Source organism: Suncus etruscus, chromosome 16, assembly GCF_024139225.1.
Source record: "Suncus etruscus isolate mSunEtr1 chromosome 16, mSunEtr1.pri.cur, whole genome shotgun sequence".
Classification (NCBI taxonomy): Eukaryota; Metazoa; Chordata; class Mammalia; order Eulipotyphla; family Soricidae; genus Suncus; species Suncus etruscus.
This window is the reverse complement of record NC_064863.1, coordinates 66389940-66409214: the sequence shown is the minus strand read 5'-3', so window position 1 is coordinate 66409214 and position 19275 is coordinate 66389940. Positions and strand designations below refer to the sequence as shown.

The following is a 19275-nucleotide window of genomic DNA, read 5'->3' as shown; positions in this document are numbered from 1 at the left end:
TCATATGAAGCAGTCTTTTAGTTAAAACACGGTCTTCAAAAAATGTAGAACTTGTAAGGATACAGAATGGTAACAAGTTTTGTCATTACTTTAAAATTGACTAAGATTAATATCTGTGCTTTTGCATGTATATATAGATGGGATTGGATTTTGACAAATCAAATTTCAACAATTTAAATGCCCACGTTTAAACTGAGTTCTGGAAAGAAATTTTTTATTAGGCCCCCCTTAAGTTTCTTAATAGTAATTTCTTTTATGTTCATATCTTTCACTTTATATTTAAATTATCATAGATATTTTCAAATTCACATGACAAATTAGTGTTTTATGGTGTAAAAACTTTATCTAGTTTTGAAATTACAAGTTTTCAAGATTTTTTTTTCTTGTGCTGTAGGCAATCCTTTATCACAAGATATTCTCAACTTATACCAGGACCCAGATGGAACCCGAAAGCTACTGAACTTCATGCTTGACAATCTTGCAGGTAATTGATGACATAGCAGTAAACTTTGTAGATATTATTAACTGAGATAGCATAAATTTCTTAAAAGGCCATATACATTTTATAACCGTAGATTTATGGCTATAGACTTGGGGATCTTGCCAGTAGTATATTTCATGGTCGTGAGACACAGTTTTTTATGTTGAATGCTATTTACTAAGAAATTTGCTTGGATCTGTAGATAATACTATTTAGTTTAAGCTTTCTAAGTACCTGGGAGCTATAAATATTTTCTAGCATTGTGCAGATAAAAATATAAGATATAGAGACTAAAGTAAGATATCTAAGTTACAGTTGATTAATTCTAGAACTCTGAACCTAAGATTGTTTATTACTCTTAATCACAAAAAAATGTATTTACCTTTTGAATTTGATGTGACTTACTTGTAATGTATACATTGTATGTTTTTCATCAGTGAAATAAACAGTTTGATCTACTTTAGAAATGTCTTACAGTTTTTTTAGTCTAATAGAGAGATGAATAACATATAAATAATTTTGTGTAAGAATTCTATTAAGTATTTGCTTAAAATATTTTTTTCTTATGCAATCAAATTTTGGTTTACACATATGGAAAAGCCACCAAATTTAGGTGTTTCTTATAATAATGTTTTTCTAAACTACAGAATCTTGAAACAACTAGAGAAATGTAGATTCAGTATACATGCCATACTCATAGTATTCTGATTTTCTGTTGTTAGAGTAGGAACCACACTTGGTAGTGGTTCGGGGTAGAGCCTTTCTAGGCAGTACTCCAGAACCGCTAGGGTCACACCTATAGGTGCTTTGGCTGGGGAATGAACAAAGGCATAGCATATACATGCAGCCCATAGCTATATATATAATTTTAATTTTATTTATAAATATAAACATTTATATGAAATTATGATGTTTATAAAATTTGATATAACATCCATATAAATATAAATTAATATATTACAAATATATTGTTTATATTTATTTTATTATTTTATTTAGAACTTTAAAGAAAATGCATCATGTAGTTTATTATGGCTATATTTTTAATATTTTTCTCCATCCTAAAGGATACCAAAATGCTAAATATCTATTTTATAATGTCTTTTTGTGTGTGTGTGGGTTTTGGGTCACATCTGGCAGTGCTCAGGGGTTATTCCTGGCTCCAGGCTCAGAAATTGCTCCTGGCAGGCATGGGGGACCATCTGGGACACCGGGATTTGAACAGATGACCTCCTGCATGAAAGGCAAACGCCTTACCTCCATGCTATCTCTCCGGCCCCATTTTATAATATCTTTATTTAGGCACATGATTACAAACATGTTTGTAGTTGGGTTTCAGTTATATAAAAACAACCACCTTTACCAGTGTAACTTTCCCATCTCCCTCCTTCCCCACCTTTGGCTGTATTCGAGACAGGGAAATGCAAAATATTTAAAGTAGTGTTTAAAATAAGATAACACCAAATTAAGTTTCTGGGTTACGACTAAAAGTTGATCAAACATTTTTTTTGTTGTTGTTGTTTGTTTTTTTTGGGCCATACCCGGCATGCTTAGGGGTTACTCCTGGCTGTCTGCTCAGAAATAGCTCCTCGCAGGCACAGGGGACCATATGGGACACCAGGATTCGAACCAACCACCTTTGGTCCTGGATCGGCTGCTTGCAAGGCAAACGCTGCTATGCTATCTCTCCGGGCCCGATCAAACATTTTTTTTTTTTTTTTTTTGGTTTTTGGGCCACACCCAGTAACGCTCAGGGGTTACTCCTGGCTATGTGCTCAGAAGTTGCTCCTGGCTTGGGGGACCATATGGGACACCGGGGGATCGAACCGCGGTCGTCCAAGGCTAGCGCAGGCAAGGCAGGCACCTTACCTTTAGCGCCACCGCCCGGCCCCCTGATCAAACATTTTTTTTTTTGGTTTTTGGGCCACACCCGGCGGTGCTCAGGGGTTACTCCTGGCTGTCTGCTCAGAAATAGCTCCTGGCAGGCACGGGGGACCATATGGGACACCGGGATTCGAACCAACCACCTTTGGTCCTGGATCGGCTGCTTGCAAGGCAAACGCCGCTGAGCTATCTCTCCGGGCCCCATGATCAAACATTTTTAAGGACACAATTTTTCTAGCTTTTCTTCTCCAAATATAGGGATCTTGGTTAAGAATATAGTTGCTGATTACTTGGAAAGTAACTGACATGTTGGGGCTGGAAAAATATCTAATTTTTATCTTTGTCTTCAAATTTACTGTCAAAAATGTATTCACAATGTCCTATTATGCTATAGTGTTCATTATTTATAGTCTTGCTCAGGGATTTATCTGTTTCTTATTTTATTGATAATCATCTTTTTTTCAATATCAGTAATGTCTTTATTTCATCTGCTGCTTTCTTTGCATTTCTCTTTCCTTGGATTTTCCTTTGTTTTGCATTTCTTATCAGTAATAGCCAAATCATTGATGTCTAGATTTTTTTCCTCTATTAATTTATAAATCTTGCTTTGTGGTTTTTATCTTCATTCCACAGGTATGATTATTTGTAATTTTTTGTTCAATTAGCATGTTTTCTAATAGTTGCTGCTAACTGTTCTTTAAGTCTTTTACAAGTTTCTTTATTATTGTGGTAGTTTTGATACTGTGTCTCTGGCCCCTGAGTATCAGACTGCTGCAAGCAAAACTAGTCTCATAAAATAGAATTGGTGAGTCACAGGGATGCAGATATTTTACTTTTTTGTTGTTTGTTTTGGGTCACACCTGGCTGTGTTCAGGGGTTACTCTTGGCTCTGCATTTCAAAATCATTCAGCAGACTCGGAACCATCTGGGATTTGCGGGGTTCAAATTCAGGTCAGCTGTCTTTAAAGCAATCACCTTACCTGCTGTGCTATCTATTGCTCTAGCCCCAGATATTTTACATTTTTAGGACTACCCAGTTTGTCCTTTGAAATACCTATACCAGTTTATATTCCTGCTAGCTGTACATGTTTTATCTATTTCTCGACTCTATCATGAATCTTGTTATATACTATATTATATATGCATACGTATATAGTCAATCTAGATAAAGACATGCTACATCCTTTAAAACTTTTCCTTTGTATTCTTGAGTTAGAACATCTTTTCCTTGTTTTTTTTTTGTTGTTGTTGTTTTAATAGTTGGTAAATACTATGCAAATAACATTGTGATTTCTTTTTTTTTTTTTTTTTTTTTGGTTTTTGGTTTTTGGGCCACACCCAGTGTTGCTCAGGGGTTACTCCTGGCTGTCTGCTCAGAAATAGCTCCTGGCAGGCACGGGGGACCTTATGGGACACCGGGATTCGAACCAACCACCTTTGGTCCTGGATCGCCTTCTTGCGAGGCAAACGCCGCTGTGCTATCTCTCCGGGCCCACATTGTGATTTCTTAAAATGTTATTCCTTAAGGGTAAGAGAGTACAGAGGAGAACTTGGCTCTTGCTTTGAATACTACTGACCCAATTTCAATATCTGGCACTACATATCTGTTCTCTTGGGCATTCTCCACCCCACCCACCCCCAAACAAACAAACAAACAAACCCCAACCTGTATTTGTTAAGCTTTGAGACATCACCTTAGCTTTATTTTTTAGATATCCCCTTATTTTATTTTATTTTATTTTATTTTGATTTGAGAGTTACATCCAGGAAGTTTGGAAGCTATTCCTGGCACTGTGTTTGTGGTTGCTTCTGGCTGTGCTCAGAGAACAGTGTAGTGCTAAATGTAGTTGCATTGCTCAGCCTGTTGAGCTATCTTTCTGATACCCTGCTAATTGTATTTGGAGAATTTTCCATATTTCTGTTACGTTAATAAGGATGTGAGCAAATGGAAAGTTTTTTGTTTACTTTTTATTGTATTTACATATTGGACTTTCTGTTATGATTCCAATGTGGCAATCATACTAGATAAAATTATATTTCAGGATTCTTTGTTGAAATAGCTAGTTTTTTTATTACCATATGATAACTTTCATTCTTTTCTTGATAAGATAGGAGATACATAGCATGGTGTTTATTGTACATTATAAAAAATAATACAGCTACTAAAATAGCTACATTATTTTAGAAAGATCTTTAGACAGTTTTTTTTAAATACCCACCAGCATTTTCTTTTTTCTCTTTTTTTTTTTTTTTTTTGGTTTTTGGGTCACACCCAACAGTGCTCAGGGTTTATTCCTGGTTCTCACCTCAGAAATCACTCTTGGCAGGCTCAGGGGACCATATGGGATGCCAGGATTGAAACCACTGTCCTTCTGCATGCTAGGCAAACGCCCTACCTTCATGCTATCTCTCCGGCCCAGTTTTAGACAGATTTTTTGAAACACCAGAATGCCTACTATTAAATCTTGATCCTTTTTTTAAAAAAAAGTTCTCTGGGTAAAGATGGAATCTTTAGTTTCAGTACATTTCTCAGCAACTGAAATCTTGAGGAAATTTGCACTAGAATTAAATTGTACTTTGTGTTGATTTTTGAAAAGTGGAAAGGGGGTAGTTAAATCATAGTGATTTTTCTTTTAGATAGCTGGATAGCATTTAGTATACATTTGGTATTGATAAAAATAAATACAAGTAATTCATTTTTAACTAATACCTGTCATTTACTTTTTTTGTTTGTTTGTTTTTATTTTTGGTTCTTATGACTTCCTATTGACCTCTGGGTTCAGGGATCACTCCCAGTTGTGCTCTAAGGATTATACGTAAGATTAAACTAGGGCTGGCTCTGTGCAAAAAAGTACCTGACCCCTTTAGTAGCTATCCAACCCATTTTTTAAATAGGTGTTTATTCTCCTGATTTGAATTACAAAGTTTCAAAGATATTCATCATTGAATTTTAGGCATAGTGTTCCAAAACTAATCTTTTTGCCTGTGTCCCCTACTCTACCCATGTCCCTAGTTTCCCTGCTATACTCCCAGCCTGCCTCTTTGGCAGGGATTCACCCATCATCCCAATCATTGTTCTAGTGTACCCTCCCTAATTTATCCTCAATCTCCACCCTAGGGGTAAATCTTCTACTGGTCTTGAAGAGATCTCTTTTTCTTTTGGGCTTTTGATATTCCCCTACAAAGTTCTTTATATCCAACATATGAGAGATAATTCTGGGTCTGTTTCTCTCCCTCTGACTTCACTCAGCATGATTGATACTCTCTAGGTCCATCCAAGTAGAAGAAAAGTGCATGGCTTCATTGTGTCTTCGACACTTGATTTATTTTCAGATTTTTATTTTTGGGAATAGTGCAGTAGTGAGTAGTGTAGCAATTTGTACTTTTGGGACTTGAGGGTATATTCCCAGGAAATGAATTGTTGGATTGTGTAGAAGTGCAATTCCTAGTTTTTTGAAGAATGACTATATTTTCCATTTTTTGCTGAACCAATTAACATTCCCACCAGCAGTAAATGAGGTTCCCTTCCCCCTGCAACCTTGCTAACACTGGTTGGGTTTTGTTATTGTTGCTGTTGTTAGGCCATACCTGGTAATGCTCATGGGTGACTTCTGGCGCAGTGATCAAGATTTATTCTTAGGCGTGCTCAGAAAACCATGCAGCGTGCTAGGGATCAAACCTGGGGTTGGCTGTGTGCAAGATAAGCACCATATACACTGTACTATCTTTTCAGCCCTACACTGGTTGTTTGTTCTTTTTGATGAATGCCAATCTCTGGTGTGTGATGATATCTCATTATTGTTTTGAGTTGCATTTCCCTGCAACTTTGTAGGGGAATATCAAAAGCTTAGCATTTTTTTTCTTATGCATTTTAGCCATTTGTATTTCTTTTATTGAGGACATTTCTGTTTATCTCTTTTTTACTGGATTGAATTTTTTTTCTTGTAAAGTTTTCTTGTAGCTTTATATATTCTGTACATTAACACATTTTCAGATGAGCTGTGGGAAAATAATTTTCCCAGTCTGTGGACTGTCTTTGTAGAAAAAAACTACACTACAACTAGTATGACAATGTTAATGAATCAAAGAAGTTAAAGAATCAAAGAATGCCTGTATCGAATATAGGCAGGGGTGAGGGAGGAGGGAAATGAAGGGCATTGGTGATGGGAAGGTTGCACTGGTGAAGGGAGGGGGTGTTCTGTTTATGACTGAAACCCAACTACAATCATGTTTGTAATTATGGTCCTTAAATAAAGATTTTATTTAAAAAAAAAAAGGGTTGTGTGCTCGAAATATTTATTGTTTTCCAACCTTTGACTTTGTATTTGGTTTTATTGTACAGATTTGTTTCTTATAGGTAGCAGAAGTTTGGATTCAATTTTCTAATACATCTTGCCACTCTGGCTCTTAATTGGTGCATTTAGACTTTGACATAAAGTGAAATGATTATCATGGAGCTTCCTGTAGTCTTTCTGTAGAAGTTTGGTATATTTGAGATTTGTATTGTTATAAAGTAGCTCCTTTAGTTTTTCTTGAATAAACTTTTTTGAAGAAGTTCGGCATAATTCAAATATGAATGAGTATGGCCTGGATAACATGTTCTTGACATTCATTTTATTGAGATTTTATACTCTTCCATTGTCTTCAGACTGTAGATTCATTTGATAAAGTTGTTGTAAATATTAAGGACAGTACTTTGTCATTTTCTTCTTTGATCTTGCTGCTTTCAGTATTTATCTTTATCTGTGGCTTTTATCATTCTGATTAGGATGTGTTTTGAATGAAGTCTTTGTATTTGAGTATCTCTTAAGCTGGTGCTCTTCTGGCCTCTTGAATCTGCTTATTGTTCTTATGCTGCTCCTCTTGATTTCATCTAAGAGTTCTCTTGATTTCTCCATTTTATTTTGAAGCTTTTTTTTTTTTTTTTCATCTTCTGTTGTCTGGAGGTTTCTGCATATCATATTGTGTAGCTCACTGATTTTGTCCTTGGTACTGAGGCCCTCCAAGTGAGGTCTTTATTTCATTTTACTTATGCAAACCTTTAATTCTTTCATTTCTGCTTGTAGTTTTCTCACTTCTGCTTTCAATATCTTCTTGTGGTTTTATTGGGTTGTTTTTCTTTTCCCATTGTTTCTTGAGCTCATTAAATATCCTACATATTTTCACTTTAAGTTTCTTATCTGAGAGATTATATTTCTGATTAGTACAGGTTGAGTCATCAGGACTACTCTTTTTACCTACTGAACATGGTGTGGTTTTGTATTGCTTCCTGATTGTTCCTGTTGCAAACTGAGAATGAGTCTCTTCAGTTCACTTCTTAGAAGTATTCACCACCAGAAAGTTCTCTGGGTGGGCCAATTCTTTGGTCCTCTCTTCTTGGTTGAAACTATCCAAAGTAGTGTTATTACTTAGTTTGGGTTTCTTATGCTGGTTCCAGGAGACTGTGTTTGGTGTGGGATATGCAGGAGGAGGGGGGTATCAATGCCAGGCTGGCAGTTTCTGCCTAACTGATCTACTGAAATATTAGTTGAGTCCATAGCTATGGGCTTGCATCCACTAGTAGACAAGAGCCAGCTTTTTGCATTGTGTTGTAGATTATTTGACACGGGTTGCTGATGCAAAATTTCACAGACTTAGACACTGAGGCTGGCTGACTCTGCCCACTTTGTCGGCTGTGATATTAGTTGAATCTGAGGCTCTGGTGTACATCTGCTAAGCTCCCTTAGCTAGCTTTCACTATACTGAATTTGTAAAGGAAAATGTTTAAACTAGGAAATAAATTATTTGTTTAGAGATTTGAGTACATTTGAGCCAGGGATATGCTTAAAAGGGCTTAGGTACTTTGCATGTGAGCATCTGGGTTCAGTCCCTATCATTTCTTGCTTAGAGTAGACTCTGCTATAATACTGGGTATGGATCTCCAGAATTAAGAAAAACAATTATTTCTTAATTTCAGTTTTCTACTGTAATGATAATTTAATATTTTAATTCATCAGTATTTGAACTTTATATGTATTAACTTTCAAACTGTCAACATAGTTTATACATGTAATTAAGTTGTACGATCTTAGGTAAGGTTAAAATAAATAGGTACTGTCTCATAAATACTCTAAGTAGAAATGCCATTAATGACTTTTCTAATGTCTTTCAAGATATTGTTATTTCTATATAAATCTTTAAAATTGCTTCAGCTACTAAATCCTTGTTATATGTTACAGTGCTAAATATATTTTTAAGTTTGTGGACTAAAGAGAAAACTTTATATTTGTGAATAAATGATAGTTGTTTTAGAAATACATGAACTTAGGTTAATTTTTTTCCCAGTTCATCCAGAGCAGCTTCCTCCGAGGCCATGGATTACATTAAAAGAACGAGACCAAATTCTGCCATCAGGTAAGTAGTTTTCTTATTCTCTCCTTGACTTTTTTTTTTAAATATACTTGATGAGCCATTTGGGCTTTGTGATACACATATTTTAATTTTACCTCCTCAAGGTAGTGGAGTTAAAAGATACCAACATGCAGACTTTTTAAAAACCCCATATTAAGAATAATGGATTTTCTCCTGAAATTTTAAACCACATCTTTCTTAAGGTAAATTAATAATACTTAATAAAGAGTAATTTAGTCTTAGCTTACAGTTTGCTATATTGAAAGCATCGTATACTGGGCTAGGGAAGTAGCAATGTTACAGGGTGAGTATTTGAGTAACTTTAAGGATATAATTTAGCTTGTCCAAAATAGTTATAATGTAGAAAATAAAGACTTATTTGGCAGAAATTTTACATCATTTCCAAGGCATCTTACTCATTGTTAGATGTTTTATGACTAGGACTTCTACTTAACCTAGTATGTTCAAATGTTTTTTAATTTGGGACAGTAGTTTTCATGCTACCAATTTTTATTTTAAAATCAACAAAAGGTGAAGCCAGAGCGGTGGTGCAGTGGTAGGGCATTTGCTTTGCATGCGCTGACCTAGGACAGACCTCAGTTCAATCCCCCCGGTGTCTCATATGGTCCCCCGAGGCAGGAGTGATTTCTGAGCGCATAGCTAGGAGTAATCCCTGAGCATCACTGGGTGTGGCCCAAAAACAAAACCAAACAAATAAAACAAAAAACAAATAAAATCAACAAAAGGAAATTTTATGTCTAACATTTTTTCTTACTGCACAAGAATGTTGAAAAAAATTATTAAGTATCTCTACGTTAATTTTTGAAGGGTAAAGTACCAAATTTAGTGCTTTAAAAAGTAGTATAAAACTATTTTATTTGGCGTAGGAGAAGCTTCTCACTGGTTATTGAGGGGCCAAAAGGCTACTTCCTTACATTAAAGGCCTGATAGGTTCTTTTACCCAGTGCCGTGTAGGGCTATACCTGGTAGCGCTAAGGGAGCCCCACTAGGGATATCTAACGCAGCAGCAGTTCTATACCACTATACTCCATATTGTGCTAGGCATTGATTGAGCTCAGGATTTCATGCATACAAGGCATATATGTCTTCTAGCCTTCTAAGCTATTTTTGACACTTTTATTTTTAAGACCTGAGAAAATTTAGGAAAATTATTTTTTTGTTGCTAGACAGTATGGGAAGAGTAACTTCTTATGAGAAATATCATATACAGTAACTTTATATCTTTCAAATGTAATTTTTGTTTTTGTTTTGGGGCCACACCCAACAGTGCTTAGGGCTTATTCCTGGCTCTGTTCAGGGATCATTCCTGATAGTATTTGGAGGACCATAGGGGTTTTTCCAGGGATTAAACCTTGGTCAGCAGTGTATAAGGCAAACTCCCAATCCACTTTGCTATTGCTCAGGGTCCAAGAAGTAATAATTTTAAAGTCACATTCTAGATCTATAGCATATTCTCAGAAGCACAGTGTCAGTGTTATCATGGATAGTATTTCTATTGAGATGTGCAGATGGTCTGAACAAAGGAATACCTAATAAAGGGAATACCCTAGATATGTATAGTATACATCAGGCAGGTTTATTTTAAGCTTAACTTTCTTAATGTGTGATTGATTGTTTTTTTAAACTTGATTGATTGATTGATTGATTAAACGGTTTTGGGCCACATCCAGCGACACTCAGGGGTTGCTCCTGGCTCTGCACTCAGAAATCGCCCCTGGCAGGCTGGGGGGGACCATATGGGATGCCGGGAATTGAACCTGCTCCCTCTTGGGTCAGCCACATGCAAGACTGTGCTGTCTCTCTGACTCCTGATTAATTGTTCTGATATTAAAAAAAAAACAAACACTATTTTCTAGATTTTCTTTTTTTTTTTTTTTTTTTGGTTTTTGGGTCACACCCGGCGGTGCTCAGGGGTTACTCCTGGCTGTCTGCTCAGAAATAGCTCCTGGCAGGCACGGGGGACCATATGGGACACCAGGATTCGAACCAACCACCTTTGGTCCTGGATCGGCTGCTTGCAAGGCAAACACTGCTGTGCTATCTCTCCGGGCCCTATTTTCTAGATTTTCAAAGTAATCTTTTGAGCATTAGTAAACCTTATCTGGAAAATGTTCCTAATATTGCATTTCTGCATTCTCTTAAGAAAGGAAAAATAAAAACATTTGTTGTTGAATTTTCAAAATAAAGTGTTGTTTCTTACTAAAAACTGTTATTATGTATTTTTCTTGGAATGTATGGGGCTTTCTTTAGAGAATATGAGTGCTAAAGGAAGAGTTAAAAAGTGTCTTTACTTCCTTTACTGGATAGCAAAATGTTTATAACCACTAATATTGGTTAAGAATCAGATATGACCACAAAATTACAGAGATAAGCTAGATTTCATCCCAGTACAGTGTGCAAAGATCCAATGTACAAAATAGCCAGCGTTTATTAAGTTTCTCCACAACTTTTCCATTATCTGAGTCTGAACCAAATCCCATCAAATATTCATTATTTGGGTTTTTTATCTTTTATTTGGATGATTCTCAATTATTCATACTCATTATAATCGCCTGAGATGCTCTGAAAAAAGTGAATACTCAGATATAAATCTACTGACTCTGTAGGAGATACCAAGGTAGATAGATAGATGTGCAAAGTGATAATAATGGACAACCAGGGTAGAGAACTAGTAAAAATGAGGGCTTGTCAAACGAATGTGTGTGTGCATATGAAATGATGGGTATTTTGGTTAAGTTGCACATTCTAATTGTAATAGGTCTTAGTGGGTCAGTCATTTCTTAGTTCTTAACTGATGCTACGGTTCTTAGAGTATCACTGTGACAGCATATTGTTGATCCCTCTGCATGCACACGCTGTTCTTTTGACTCAAAATATTTTCATGATTCAAAGACATTTAATTCAAAGGTAAACACATAATCTGTTAAAAGGATTCTTTTCTAATGGAATTCTCTTAGTCCATATTCTTTAGGCTTAGAGCAGTGATATAGTACGTGACTCAAGAGTACTGATTACTGGTGCCGGAGCTGTGGCACAAGCGGCAAGGCGTCTGCCTTTCATGCGCTAACCTAGGATGGACCCTGTGGACCCTGACATCCCCCCACATGGTCCCTCAAGTCAGGAGCAATTTCTGAGGGCATAGCCAGGAGTAAACCCTGAGCATCACCAAGTGTGGATCCCCCCAAAAGTATAGATTGATTAGTTAAAAAAATGAATGAAATCAGATGGTTTTAATTGAAAAAAATCTTAATAAGAAAACATGAGAATCGATTCTTTTATACAGAGAAACCTTTTTCAGAAAATTAAATTCAAAAAATAATGTTCTGATTTAAAATTTGAGGTTTCATTTATTAAATTTTATTTCCTTATAAAACTTACATAAACTATTAATCTAATTCTAGTTAAAAACAAATAACTTTCAATATAAAAGGACCACAGTGAAATTTTAGTAGATCAGTTTTAACAATCTCTTGCCGAGGCATTTCACAGTGATGATATTTGGAATGTATTTGCTTTGGAAAAAGTTGCCTAATTTTTTTTCCCTTCTGTCTGTTGTTTTTTTTTTCCTCCCACTTCTTAGCATCATTCACGGTTATGTGTTACAATGTGTTATGTGATAAATACGCCACCCGGCAGCTATATGGCTATTGCCCATCCTGGGCATTAAACTGGGAATACAGGAAAAAGGGAATTATGGAAGAAATTGTTAACTGTGACGCAGATATCATTAGTCTTCAGGTAACACTATAGAAATTAAATTGCTTTTGACTTAAAAGTGAACCTAAAAATAACAGATGATTTGACCTCTGGTGAGATTTTATCTTCAAGCAAAACTGTTTCCTATTCTCTTATAAAAGGATAGGTTTGATATGCACATAAAGCATTTTCACAGTGAAGCTATTTTGCTAAGTATAGCCATCCACTTAGTTACTCATTTACATTTTTAAGTAGAAATGAATTTCACCCATTATTCATATGAACAATTCATGTCATGAACAAGTTATCTGCTACTGTTAAAAGAGAAAATTGAAGATTATACCTTTGAGAAATATAAATTTGACTTATGATAATGAGATCTACTTTTGCATTTGTTGTTGTTGTCTTTGGGCCATACCTGGCTGTGCACAATATCTGTCCTGGCATTGTTTGGGGAACCCATACTGCAGTGTAAGGATGGAACCTGGGTTGATTATGTGCAAGGCAAGCACCAGCATATGTGCTACACTATATCTCCAGCCCTGAAATTTACTTTTGTGAAAACTCACTCTTTCCTTATAGCTTTCATTTAAAACATGAATAATAATATTTTTGTCTTATTTAAAAAATTACCTCTGAGAAATGGACTTACCTAAGGAAGCACTTTTCCACTAAAATATAGTTTCGTTTATTTTTTCTTTACAATACTTAACTAATGCATAATCAGGAAGTTTTTGGATAACTTTTAACTTTAAAACGTATTACATGATTAAAGCTATTGTAGGACCTGAGAGATAGTTCAGGAGTTAAAGCACACTGCCCTTGAATGTCACTTACCCCAGTTCTAATCTAGGCACTACTACTATCAGTAGTAATCCCTGAGCATCACTGATATTTTCCCATCCTTCCCTTGCAAGGAAAAACCTCATCAAAATATAACAAAAACTAAAACTGTTGTAAAATTTTAAGTGTTATAATTTCATACTATCTCCTTATAGCCTGAGAAGAAAGTCATACTTTTTTTTTTTGAGTTGAGTACTTGGTAATATTTTTTACATTGTCCAAATTTGTAATTTCCTGAAAAATAAAAACTTTTAAAAGTTATATTCTCTTCTAAACACTTAAGTTTACACAGAATTGGGAGGAGGAGAAAAAAATAAGCATTGGTTTATTGTAGTTACTTAATTGCGTGATTTAGTATTTTTTGTACTAACATTCTCATTCTATATCATTAATAATCTTCAGAATAAAATTATATGAATATATAATAATGTTTTGGCATTTTTCCAACTTTTGAACATTTAGGCCCATATGTTTTGCTATTATACATTATTCAGCACATTATTACAAATGAAGCACTTCATTATAAATGAATCATCTTCAGACATGATTATTTTCATTTTCAGATGTTCATTAAACTACTCTATGGGTAGAAGAATAAAATAATTTTCTAATTACTAAATTAACAGGTTGAATGATTGGTTCTCAGCACTTAGAAGTTTCTAAAAACATAATTTATTGTTGACTTTAAGAACCCCACTTAGTATCACTTATCACCAGTTGAGAATGATATGACTTTCTAATTACTTGTTTATCTTTAAAATTCACACTTATTAACACATTTAATCTATAAATTAAACAACTTTGTTTAATTATTATTGTTGAGAAAATTTGGTCTAATGGAATAAACTCTAAATTGGAAGTTAAGAGACCTGGAATTTTCTACTAGGTGTGTAAGTATAAAATCAAGTTACATTTTTGGATTTTTTTAGGTTTAAGAAATTAGGGATAGACAGTTGACAATGGCAGTAAGGTAAGAGCTAGATAATATTTGTCATATATTATTTTAAATTATGTATTTTTCATACTTCTTTTTAAAAATGCTTTCATTTCTATATCTTAATTGGAGTTTTCATCCATCATATATTATTGGTGACTTTTCTTTCATCTCAGGAAGTGGAAACAGAGCAATACTTCACTCTTTTTCTGCCAGCATTGAAGGAGCGTGGATATGATGGATTTTTTTCTCCAAAGTCACGTGCCAAAATCATGTCTGAGCAGGAGAGAAAGCATGTGGATGGTTGTGCAATATTCTTCAAAACAGAAAAGTGAGTTAAGGAAACAAATTGTAACAGTCTGAACTTTTTAAATTATCACACATTAGAAATGAGGAGGGGTGTACTGCAGGTAGGGTGCTGGCCTTGCACTGGCCTACTCAGATTTAATCCCTGTCACCCCATATGGTCCCTTAGCATACCATTAGTGATTCCAGAGTGCAAAGTCCTGAGCACCACCAGTGTGGCCCCCAAAACAATGCCCCTCATACCACCCCAGAGGGCAAAAATTGGTTTGATTGAACTATAAAATGCAGATATAATGTTATAGTATTTCTATGTATTTTTATGGATAAAAAAGTAAATTGTACCATTTAATTTTAGAAATACATGCTCCAAGTTTCTAATATTTTTTTGATAAGTGGCTTTTTGTTTTTATTTTGACTTACCAATATTTTTATCTTTTTATTTCTTTTCATGTACTTACTTATTTACAACACATATTTACCAAGCATTATTTTTGTAACAAGTGCTATTCTCTTGCTAGTATAAAGATATGCAAGACATAGTTGCCTACTCATGAGTCAAGAAGTTGGAATGTAAGAAAGAATGTAATATGAGAAAAAGACAGGTGTGAAAAAATAAATTCTGTTTTATAAAGTAGTGTTGAGCCATCGTTACTAGAAAATCTGAAAACATAGTATGCCATAGTAAAATGTTATAAAATAGTAATAAACATTTATGGGTATAAATGCACTGTTTTTGCATTTATTTATTTTATTTTTTGGTCTTTGGGCCACACCTGGTGACACTCGGGTTATTCCTGGCTATGTGCTCAGAAATTGCTCCTGGCTTGGGGGATTGACTATATGGGGCATTGGGGGATCGAACCGCAGTTTGTCCTCGGCTAGTGTGGGTAAGGCAGCACCTTACTGCTTGCACCACTGCTCCGGCCCCTGCTTTTGTATTTTAAAATGGTGTTATTTAGAATACCACAGTATTATTTTAGAATTACTAAAAGTTTGTTTAAAAGATGGAGAAAAAGACATGTGTAGATAAAGAAGGACAGAATGATGAAAAACATTATCAACCATACAGAAATATGATCTGTATTTTTTTTGAGAGAATAAATATGGCTCAGCACTAATGGCCTACAAGTCAGAGAGAATTGAAACCTTTAACCTCTATATTTTAGGGTTGATTTAAGTACTTTCAAGTGAATATTAGAGCATGCTTAAATTTTTGGAAAACAATTATGGAAGTGTCTCAGAAAACTAGAACTTAAACTTCCATGTGACACAGTAATTGTTTCTAGGGATATACCCTAGGAACATGTAAACATAATGCAGAAAAGCCCTCTGTACTCCTGAGTTCATTGCAGCAGTTAGTCGTAATACTTAGAATCTAGGAAAAAAGCAAGTGTTCAAGAACAGATGAGTGGATAAAGAAACTGGTACATCTACACAGTGGAATACTACACAGCCGTTAGGAAAAATAAAGTCACGAAATTTGCTTATACATGGATGAATATGGGGAGTATTATACTGAGTGCAATGAGTCAGAGAGATAGGGATAGCATTGTATAATCTGATTCATTTGTGGGAAATAAAATTAGTATGATATTAGTATCTGGAGACAATAGAGACAAGAATCAGTTGGGCCAGCTATAGTAGGAAATAGCAGGGGAGTACAAGTCAAGCAGAGAAAGGTCCACTATGACATGATAGTTGGAAATGATCACTCTGAATAAGAACTGGGTGCTGAAAGAAGATAAAATGAGGCAGGTTGGGAGGAGGGCAGAGAGTGAGCGAGAGGTCACCGGGGACATTGGTGATGAGAAATGTGTACTGGTGAAGGGGTATTGTACATTGTACAACTGAAAATCATGAACAACTTTGTATTGTATCTCATGGTGTTTCAATTACAGAACATATTTATAAAATAATTCGAGTTAAATGAACTAAGAAATAGGTAATAATTAAATGTCTTGAAATGATTTTATTATTTTAAATTTATTTCTGTTTCTATAGTTCTCTGAAATTTTAGTATTTTTCTGTTTAATACATTGGATTTTGAATTGTATTTCTACTGTAAGAAAACTAACATACTTTCAAGCTGTGGTCCTGGGACTCGGTGACTAGAGTTTGACAGATTTTGGTCATCTTGAGGAAAGAGAGAAGCAGAGAAGCATGTTTTTACCTCAAAAGCTGACATGTGAAAAGCCGAAGAGAACATCCACAGAAGACTGAAATATGTTAAATCTGTCAAGTCTGATAAGGATTGAATCCACTTTTTGAGATTTCATATTAGGATACTGCTAGATAGGACAAGCATACATGCTTGTGACTATAACAAAATCAATTACAAATACAGTCATATTACCAGTATGGTATTATTATTTAAATGAACTAATTTGATCCACTTCTGTTTATTTGCATCTACCTTTCTGTATTAACATGAATTTTTAATAGTTATTCTAATTTCTTAGTAGGACAGAACTCAGATTATGTTCTTCAAGTAAATTAATTTTTACTAATGTTAAATATACTATTAGTGTTTACTGTTAGATCTTTTCTTTACATAGGTACTTCTTATTTTTATTTTTGTTTTTCTTTAGGCCAAACTGCTCAGGGTCTGTACTCCTGGCCCAGTGATTGGGAGTCACTCCCAGTAATGCTCAGGGGACAGATAGTGCTGGGGATTGAAGCGGGGATTTGTGTACAAGCATATACCCACTGTGTTGAATATCTCTCAAGCCCTTTATTTTGTTTTCAAATTTCAGAGTTTAACCTTCAAAGATGAAAATAAAACTATTTCTCATATTTTATCAGGGAAGGAAATTAAGATACACAGTGCATAATCTGGCTTCATGTTGTCATATTAACTGTTAGGCTAAACTAAATCTTTAGTATCTTTGAAACTTTCTATTGCTTATACCTTTAGAATGTTTTCTCATTAGGAAAAAATGTTTTGCCTTTAATAGTAATTTACCTAAATTTCTTGGAAATACCATATGTTTAGAAAATGTACTGATAACATTGAAGCATCTAATGTTAGCGCATTTGCTTGGTTAGTGTTCCTTTCTGAAGGAAGATAGTACTGAGGATTTTTATCATTCTTTACATAATTTTAAGAGCAAAGCTAAAATTCTGAAAATTTGCTTGAGGTGTAAATAGTACTGCAACGAACAGAGGAATGCAGAGGGCTTTTCTGCATTGTTTTTGGGTTTTTAGGGTATATTCCTAGGAGGGATACTGCTGGATCACATGAGAGCTCAGTACACATCTCTCTCTTGCTTTCTTTTTCTTTCTCTCCCTCTCTCCCTTTCTCCTCATGAACCTGTGACCTTGGTCAAAGCTGAGGAAAAGTAAGGAGAATACTTTAAATAATTTTGCAGTGTAAAGAAAAATAGACCCTTTATGGAGTTTGATGGATGACAGAGAAAAATTATCTTTGTAACTTCTATTTAGCTTTCATGATCTCTGTTGTGAAAAATTCTCACAAAATAGAAAGGGCAGCAAACAAAGCTAGGTGAAGAAGAGATTGGCAGACTAAGAAGATTGACTTAGCAGGATAATAGCTTAATTTATCTTAGCTAGTTTGGTTTCTGTATCAAGATAATTATATGCAACAGTACTAAAAGATCTGGCTAAAGTAGGATTAGGAAACTTGTTAGAGGTTAGAAGTTCTGAGATATTGGAAATAAATTACCTGTATTTTCAGAAAAAGACTTAATAAGTTTTGATTTTCCTAATTTTGGGCGGGGGGGGGGGCACACCCAGTGTCACTCAGGGGTTACTCCTGGCTATTCCTCAGAAATTGCTCCTGGGTTGGTTGACCATATGTTGAGATGCCGGGGGATTGAACCGCCATTCGTCCTAGGCTAGCACGGGAAGGCAAACGCCTTACCACTTGCGCCACTGCTTTGGTCTCATGATTTCCCTAATCTTAGTTGCAGTTTGTGAAATAAGATTTAGTTTGGTACTCAAGAGTTCATTAAGATCTAATGTCTATGGAAAAGAGGGAGGAAGTGGGCATAAGAGGTAGAGAAGGTAGAGGGTAAGGCTGTATTGTAGGTCTGTATAACCTTAGTTGTAGCTTTGGAATTGAAATGACCTGTCATCATTAAACCATAGGTACTAAAATAATAACCTACTTTTGATTTGTAATTGGATGTAGGTCATATTCCAGAAATACATGGTTTTAGGAAAGCAGATTCTGAAGGTGAATCTAAGCATTATATCTCTGTGTTCACCTCTTTGCAAAGTTTTTATAATTTTAGCTAAGATAATAGATACTGTATTATCACATATATAAAGTATAGGTTCATTTTGGGTATTTTTTGTTTGTTTTTTGTTTTTTGTTTTTGCAGGGGACATACTTTGACCCTAGATAACTTGAAAATGATATTTTGTCTATTTTGTCAAGTGAAAGAGAATCAGATTTATTTTTATATTCCTTTAAAGGAAATATTTAGATCCAGCTATAATTTTAAAAGGGAATGAAGAAAACTCATAGAGACCTTTCCATTTATTAAGTCCCTCTTCCATTTTCCCAAATGACATGACTTTGGTGGGTGTAAAACATATTCCAAAGCTGAAAATAATGTAACTAAGCTGATTTTTAGATTTATATAGAACTCTTAACAGCCTATAAATAAACCTTGTGAATTCTGTAAATGTTTAGAAGATATTTTAAAAACAAAGTAAAAATTTAAATAGCTTTTTAATGTTTCAAGTAAACATTTTT

At 34.8% G+C, this 19275-nt stretch overlaps 1 protein-coding gene across 1 annotated transcript in view; it reads left to right on the top strand.

The window, feature by feature from the left end:
* CNOT6L (CCR4-NOT transcription complex subunit 6 like) overlaps window positions 1-19275 on the top strand; it is a 98580-nt gene that overhangs the window by 55932 nt on the left and 23373 nt on the right. The window contains exons 5-8 of the mRNA XM_049790256.1: window positions 395-484; window positions 8690-8758; window positions 12357-12514; window positions 14426-14580. Coding sequence (XP_049646213.1) covers window positions 395-484; window positions 8690-8758; window positions 12357-12514; window positions 14426-14580 — 472 coding nt within the window. The remainder of the gene's footprint in view (window positions 1-394; window positions 485-8689; window positions 8759-12356; window positions 12515-14425; window positions 14581-19275) is intronic.